The sequence below is a fragment of the Simochromis diagramma genome, unplaced genomic scaffold, assembly GCF_900408965.1.
Source record: "Simochromis diagramma unplaced genomic scaffold, fSimDia1.1 OVJJ01000307.1, whole genome shotgun sequence".
Taxonomy (NCBI): domain Eukaryota; kingdom Metazoa; phylum Chordata; class Actinopteri; order Cichliformes; family Cichlidae; genus Simochromis; species Simochromis diagramma.
In genome coordinates this window covers 236,823-245,045 of record NW_024386786.1, presented here as the reverse complement: position 1 = coordinate 245,045, position 8,223 = coordinate 236,823, and the positions used below count along the sequence as shown (strand labels likewise).

Below are 8,223 nucleotides of genomic sequence, written 5' to 3'. Positions count from 1 at the left end.
AAAGTGCTACTGTTTGCTTCCCTGGTAAAATCTCTTTTACTTTATAACATGTTAACTTTCTGAACATATCTTGTTTTACCAACAACAGCATTGTTAACATCTTTATCTTATCTTTGTGGCTCTTTTGGGGAAAGTTATGTAATTTAGGACTACTGTAGAACATTATTTACTCCATTAAGCTCTCACAGCAAGAGTTTTTCTTTTTTTAAATCTTGCATTAAAAAAAGAAAAAAGAATTCCTAAATCTTTGGAAACTCTAGTAGCTGAAAGGACTGATATTTAATTTCCAACCCCTATGAAGACTGGAGAAGAATGTTTTCAGCTACAAATAATCCATGAATCAGGGTTGAACCTTGAAAGAGGCTGTACTTTTTTAAAATGCCTTACAAGTAATCTGGGAAACAGCTGTTTCCATACCAGGACATGGTGTTCTGCGTGAAGATGCTTTCCACAGCACCTGTATAGAAAGTCCTGAGCATCCCTGGAGAGACCCTGAACTTCCTCAGTTTTCAGAGGTGGTACCTGCGTTCACTTGGGGTGGGATGTAAGACCATCCTTAGACTATAATCTGAGTTTTAATATTTAGAGATCTTAGTTTATAGATTTCAACATGAGCCTGTGCATAGTTTTTGTTTCTTGATACTTTTATTAGTTTCATTTTGTTTTTGTCATGGTCCTGGTACTTTTACTTTTGATAGTTTTATGTATTGTGACTGTGGTATTTTGGTTTCCCTGGGTTTAGTTGTGTTCCCTGTTTGGTGTCATCCTTGCCTGTGTATCCCCTTTTGTGTTGTAAGGTCTCTGTGTTAGTCCGCATCTCTGAGTCTGTGTCCGTGTGTGTGTGCTTCCTGTTTTACTTTGAAGGTCCGTGTCTGATCTCAGTGTGTTTCCCCTGGCTTTCCCCTGGCTCGTCAGGTCTGATTACTCCCAGCTGTGCCCTCCTTTTGTGTCTCATTCCCTCGTTATCCTTCTGTGTATTTAAACCTTGTGTCTGCCTCTGTTAGTTGCTGGTTTGTCTGTGTTATTTGGTGTTTTCTTGTCTGTGAAGCTCCCTCTGGCATCCTGTGAATTCTCCCTGCAAGTTGCTTTCTGTCGTGTTCAGGTTTGTTGTTTAGGTTTTAGTTTCCCAGTGTAGTGTATTTTTAACTTTGGTTTTTCGCCTTTTGTTTGTTATCACTTGGGTTTTGTGTCAATAAAGCCCTCTCACTTCACTGCATATCCGCATCTTGGGTCCTTTGTTAAATCCACACGGCTTGCTCCGGCAACTAGTGATGGGCAGATGAAGCTTCATGAAGCACTGAAGCTTTTCATCCAATTGGTTCACCCCAGCGCAAAGCGTCTTGAAGCTTCATTTGCTCTAGTAGGACACCTACAGGACGTAAAAATATTAGTTGGCATGAATTTGAAGAGTGTGGCCTTTCGCACACAGCCTGTAAATGTCAACAACAAAAGGAGTGTGTGTAAAACATGTATATTGTAGTGATGGCAGTATACTGTGTATATTTATAGTGGCAGTATGGAAAATTATTATTTGGAAATGCTTAAAATGGAAATGATCATTTACTGTGAAGTGAGGCGTGGTTGGGGTGTGGACAGCGGTTGTGCTTTTGTAACGTTGAGGTATGGACAGCTACACACTGAGGCTTTGAGCCTCAGTCCTGCCTGTTCACATTTTATTCTGTAAAAACTAAATTTTCACTGCTTTTATGACCTTTTTAGTGGGGAGAACATAGCTAGGATTTAATGATTTATCAAATCTTTTAAATCCTCTGTCCTCCACAATGCTAAATGGCTGGGAGTCCTCAATCACCATGCTAACCAGATTTTCATCTATTTGAGATTGTTCTCCTGAGGAAAGACAACAAAAACAAAGCACTAATATAAATATCACACACGTAACTTATTACAGCTGTATAATATTGTTATATCATTTAGTAACATTACTGCATGCTGTATTATCATGGCATTTGATGGCTCACCTGGTCTTGCTCCACAATCGCTGTTCCCCTTATTCTCATGCAAAGCTCTGTAGTGCCTAAGCATGGATGAGGTGTTGTTGTTATGTCCCAGCTCCCTGGCACATAGCAAACACTTCACCTTGTACAAAAGTAAAGCCACTTAACATAAATTGTATTGCACCATCAGTATTATGAAAATACATCTTCTGTAGAAATTTACAAACCTTGTTGGGAGGAATAAGATCAAAATGTTCCCACACAGGGGAGGACATCCTCCTCTTCTTAGCTGGCTCCATTCTCTCCTGACTTTCTCTCCTCACTCTCATAAACCTTCAAACTGTCTCCAAACTCACTAACCGCAACTCTCCATCAAACACCCACATTTTGAATGAAGTCTGAGGGGTTTATATCGCTGTCAAAGGTTCGGCAAAGTTCGAACCACTTCCTGAACCGGTCATGTGGTACAGCCTTGCAACAAGGCTTTGGACGTCATTTTCAGCTCCTCCCATAAATGAAGCAAGCCTCGATACGTGCATCGCGGAAATGACCCCTCAATTACTCAATACCCCTCAATTATTATTTTTCTGCATTTGGGTCTTAATTCTGCAACCTCTGACATTATCTATGCTTGGGCAGCTGTGTGTCTGACAATCAGGGAGGTGGCATGAATGTGGTTGTAAACAGGAAACAATAAAATAAAACAAAAATTCTATGCATGCAGAAAGAAAGGTCTTTTATGTGTTCATGTCTTTAAAGGACGATAAAGAAAAACACATGATAAGAAGAAAAAGAGGAAGTGGTGTTCGTGTGTATAGTACACAAATTTGACAGAAAGTAGATAACAGCCAAACTTGATGTAACCACAGCACAGATGAACATGAGTGTGCATCTCCACTTCTGCCTCTGTTCACTAAGACTTAACCAACGCCTCAGCTCTAACATCAGTTCAACATTTCAGGTACGAAACTTTATCTTGGTCAGATTTCTCAATTTTTATTCCTCCATTAAGACAAATACTTGCTACCATTACTGTAGGGTTTATAAACAGTGAGTTTTCCTGCTTTGTTCACCTGTTCAAAATAATCTTCCTCTCTATGGTATATCAGAACAATGATGCTCACCGTGAGCCTAAACTAACCAAAGAAGGCATTGTGTTTTGTTTCTTTGATTGAAGTCCGGTACACATTTAATTGACAGTAAGTTAGAAAGAAAAAATAGAAAGATATGAAAATTTTCACTGTAGTTTAACGGAGACCACAAGTCTCTGCTAGAAGATTTTGAGGGAAGAACAAAAAACACTTTGTCGGTACATTCGCTCAGTCACTAATATATTGTTACATTGAGGATAGATGTCCAAAAATAACTTATTCACTGAAAAATATTTGTGGACACTACATTTTTCCTTCCTCAAAACTGTAACAAAATCCATGGAAAATGACAACTGAGAAAATATCATCAGTTGGCCAAAGAACACGAGAAGCGCGTTACTGGACTTTATAAGATTGAACTAATATTTTTGGCAAAGTGTGGTAGAGGGGTTTGTGTATCATAAGGATCCAGGAGCTATGTTCTCAGGCCCAGTTGGGTCCCTTTAGGGCAGGGGTGTCCAAACTTTTTTCACCGAGGGCCACATACATAAAAATATAGGAGGGGCTGGGCCACTTACTAGAAATTAGGTATATAGTCTAAACTTTAGTGTATTAAAGTTAGAAAAATCAATTAAAAATGGTCAAATATGTTATATTGTTGAATATAATTAAAGACAAAACTTTAAATATATTCAACAATATTTAAGTTATTAGGCTTAGCAACACACCTATTAACATTCATTTGAAACAGTTATCAACATTAACAGACTGGACTGGACTTAATAACAGGAGTGCATATAATTTTAGTAAATTATTCTGGTGAGTGTCATCTGCACTGGGTATGTAAATCGGGGCATCCAGCTGCGGTGCTGATACGACGCCACTTGTGCCACAAATCTGGAAGAATGTCACTTGATCAAAGAGCAAATCTGCATCAGATGACATCAACTGACTTTGTGTGTGCGCTGTGCACAGCGGTGTGTAGTCTGTGTGTTAACAAAAAAATGCATATAAGAAAGTGGTGCACAAAAAGCAGGGTAGTGACAGAATTGATGCGCGTGATTGATATTTAAAGCATGTGTACCTGCACATGCATGCTTATTAACCCACAGGTACTGTGGAATATATTTTTTACTCACCGAAAGTGGGGACGGCATTGCACTCAGTTGGAGCAGTGATGCTGCGCTTTGGACCGAAGGATGGCTGGTAGGTCTGGAGTAAACTTAGTGGTTGAGATGCGAAGGACATCTTGGAGATCGCTCATTTTGGTTCTTTGCTCACATATGTATGTTGAGCCAAATAGACTGATAATTTTTTTTGAGTGCCATCATTTAAGTCCCACTTTGTGAATTGAGTCTGACAGCTTCAAAAATATCCAAAATACCCGTTGTTGTGCCTTTTAGACTCTTAAGATCGAGCAGCTCCTCTGAAACTCCAAAGTTCTCATCCACTCCCCACAAAAAAATTAGCAGCTGTCTGATGTCTGTGGCATCAGTGCTCTCATCGCATGCAATGGAGTAAAAATCCTGCACTTTTTCCGGACACATTATTTAGGCAACTTTAATGTGGCAGTATTTTATGAGGTCTCCATCTCAAAAAGGCTTGCCATGTCTTGCGATGAGTTGGGCGACTTCAATGCTGGCTATTGGAGCCTTTTCCTGGACCTTTGAGCACGAAAAAAAAACTGTTGCTGACCCTGCAGGATAGCTACCATTTGCTTTACTTTCTGCTCTCGCTCAGCACCAGTGTAGGATGCATAGGCCTGATGTTTGATTTCATAATGACATCGTACATTATACACTTTTCATAGCCGCCACAGTTTCAGTGCAGATCAAACAGACACACTTCCCCTTGAATTCTTTGAAGAAATATTCACTCTCCTACTGTGTCTGAAATTTTCTGCACTCACTTTCTACCTTTCGCTTCTTTGGTTCTGCCATGTTTAGTAACTTGAGGTAAATTTCTTCTGTGATTGTCCTTTTTGATGGAGCAACTGCCTTGATCAACAGTAGCTCCCCCTGGTGTTAAAACTAGGAAATGCAATACACTCAAGCAAAAGCTGAAGTGGGGGCCATATTCTATTTTATAAAATTTCTTGTGGGCCTATTAAATATGGGCCGTAGTTTGGAAACCCCTGCTATAGGGTCTCCCAAGGCAAATTAGTCATGGATGAGGGGTCAGACAAAGAGTGACTGAAAAAAAAAACCTTAAAAAACACAAACCCTATGACATCAGAGACATCACTGCAACAGTTTACTCTGCTTAACTGGTCACTTGGGTTAACTGGTTCTGGGCAGTTAACCCTGTCCCACCCCAGGCTCAAGCCCTAAGATGGGGGTTTGAGGATGTTTCTCTATCTCTCTTAGCCCATAGGATCCAGCCTATTGGCTAACCTAAAAGAGTTACACACATCTGTCTTCCTGTTAGGCACAGGAAAGGCTGTTAGAGGTTTGCTTCACTGTGGTTTAAAGATATGATCAATGCAGAGAGAGGCACTCAAGCAACGCAGCAAAGTTGCATGTTTCTTTTGCGCATAGTTTTTTTGTGTCTGTCTTTCAGGAGCCATTTTTAATTTTTTCTGTTCTGTTTCTGTTTTTTTCCTTCTCAGGCACACAATGTTTCCCAATGCCTCGCTGCTCACCGACACTCTCAAACCTGAGGATGACCAGGCAACTATGGTGGGCATCAATTCCATAGTGCACAATATCACCATCGTCCTCATAATGCTCACCGTTGTGCTCGGAATCACAGGGAACTCCATGGTGATCTGGGTGGCTGGCTTCAAACTTAAGGTGGATATAAAGTATATAATATGTTTCAAATGCCTTCTGAGCTTGCCATTTGTCTTTTTAACAAAAGCTCAGTGAAAACAACAACAACAACAACTTGGATTTAATATCTTGGCTAAAGAGATTTGGCATGCAGACTGGAGCAGCCAGGGATCAAACCTCCTACGTTTTGATCCAAGCCTGCCCTTATCTTTCAGGTTTATGTATCAAAAGTACTTGTTTAGGGCTAAGAATGGACCAAAATACATCCTTTTGCAGTACAAATTAACAAGTTGACTAACTTAGGATGACATTTGCTACCACAGATCTTCATTAACTAAGTTGAAGATGTTTCCTGTCTCATCCGAGAAGCTCATAAAAGAAACAGCTTTTAGAGGTGCTGCAACAAGTACTGACAGGGACTAGAAAGAGAGAGCACATTTGTCCCATACAGACTTCACTTCATTGGCTCCCTGTTAAATCAAGAACCTGGTATAAAATCCTTCTTCTTGAATACAAGATCTTGAATAATCATCAAATCTTGTATAATCTCTATTTTCGAGATTGGCTTATATCAGAACTTGATCAGGTTACTCTGGATCCTCCTTTGCTTCACAGGAAGCCTCCACGCTTAGCCTGGCTGTCCTATCTTCCTCACATTACCTGCAACTGGTCTTGGCAAATGGCCACACCTCCCTTAGCTTACTTCTGTCAGAGATTTCTTCCTGTTAAACGGGAGTTTTTCCATCCCACTGTCCTCATGTGCTTGCTTACGTCATCCACTTTCAGTGACATGTAGTCAGGATTTTGGAGAACTACATGGAAGCATGTGTGGGGTGGATGAAAACCCCTCTCATCCCTCTGAATGGAATCGTGTTTGCAGAGCATGAATCTGCTGTAGCCTTTGCAAAGTGACGCTCTGGTGTGCAATGGCTTCTTTGTGGTTGAGTTCTAAACGCGCAGATATTTGAACTGACACACACCAAATGTAACTTCATATGTGGTAATAATACCTAAACCTGTAAAGTTATCTTATCTGCTTGTGGTTATATCTTTTTTAACACACTGCTTTTGACATAAATAAATTGGCATAGATAACATCCCAGTCAGGTTACTTGCTTCTTCCATTTTTTCTATTTTTTCTTCCTCTTGTCTCTTTTCCATCTTTTATTTTCTTCTGCCTCAACAGCTGACGGTCACCAATGTGTGGTTGGTGAATCTGGCGATAGCGGACCTGATCTTCTGCTTCACACGAATCTTCTCTCTCACTAAGCTGTTCTTGTCAGACCACTGGCCTTTTGGCCTCTTCCTCTGTAAGTTCACCGGCTTCTTCAAATACACCAACATGTTCTGCTCTGTGTTCCTGCTGGCTGTGATCAGTCTGGATCGAATGGTCTGCATCTGGTGGCCAGTCTTCACAAAGCGCCGACGCACCCTGTCGGCAGCGAGGGTGGTGGCAGTCTGCGTCTGGATTGCAGCCATCCTCTTTAGCATTCCCTACTTCATCCATCGCCAAATGTACATAGACAACAACAACCTGACTAAATGTTCTGTGGACCCGAAAGAGAAGGCAGAGGGGTACAACAGCACCAAAGTAGCTCTCTACTCCATCCGCTTCCTGTGTGGCTTCATATTTCCTTTTATGGTCATTTTAATCTGTTATACCTTGGCTGGGGTGGGAATCCGACGCACCCGTCTGTCAGGGAAGTCCCGCCCTCTGCGTGTAATAGCATGTTTGGTCATTGCCTTCTTCCTGTGCTGGGCACCTTATCACTGTCTCCAACTGGTGAGAATGATCAATGGTGATAATGATGTGATGAAAATCTGGTTTACTGTAGCACAGAGCATTGCCTACTTTAACAGCTGTGTGAACCCACTGCTGTACTTTTGCATGGGGCTAAAATTGAGGGATCGGTTTAAAAACGGTCTGATGGGAGTTTATACAAGGGCTCTGACAGATTACACAGGTGGCTCAGTGCACTGATCAGTCTTTGGATTGAAGCTCTGTGTTTACAACAATCTTGTAAAAGCAGAAAGGAGTTTGACAGCAGTGGGTGCAAAGTTTTTTTTGAGTAATTGTGATGCTTGGAAGATTACGTGTCCATTTTTTAGTTTTTAACAAATGTAAACTGGAGTGCAGACACTTTGATCTGTCTGTTACTACACAGGAAATCAAATTATTATTATTTTTATTACTTTCATTGTATTGTGAAGAAGGCACAAAGACCGTAATTGTTGCTCAAAAAAATGTACATATGTATATAATATGTTATAGATCTTGATTTTTTTCTTTAACATAGTAGACCATTTTTTAAATGCCTTCAAATTTATGAAAGAGTATTATTCTTTGATATCTATTGTCCATCAATGCAACTTGTAATCTCTATGACTGTTGGAACAATTTACTCA

At 40.5% G+C, this 8,223-nt stretch overlaps 1 protein-coding gene across 2 annotated transcripts; it reads left to right on the top strand.

Moving 5' to 3' along the window:
- The first annotated feature begins 1,026 nt into the window (after positions 1-1,026).
- LOC120728174 (formyl peptide receptor 2-like) lies at positions 1,027-8,223 on the top strand. 2 transcript variants are annotated; one of them, XM_040022955.1, is made up of 4 exons: positions 1,027-1,102; positions 5,655-5,724; positions 5,798-5,838; positions 7,004-8,223. In XM_040022955.1, exons 3-4 carry the CDS (start codon positions 5,806-5,808, stop codon positions 7,796-7,798), a joined length of 828 nt encoding a protein of 275 aa, XP_039878889.1. In that variant the 5' UTR covers positions 1,027-1,102; positions 5,655-5,724; positions 5,798-5,805; the 3' UTR covers positions 7,799-8,223. The 2 variants fall into 2 exon arrangements, with proteins under 2 accessions (XP_039878889.1, XP_039878888.1); XM_040022954.1 differs by lacking the exon at positions 1,027-1,102 and adding an exon at positions 2,317-2,916 and having other exon boundaries at positions 5,655-5,838.

Coding starts and splice junctions, on each gene's coding strand:
- LOC120728174 (XM_040022954.1), top strand. CDS start 5,662: ATGTTTCCCAATGCCTCGCTGCTCACCGACACTCTCAAACCTGAGGAT. Junction 5,839..7,003: donor TGGCTGGCTTCAAACTTAAG/GTGGATATAAAG, acceptor CTGCCTCAACAG/CTGACGGTCACCAATGTGTG.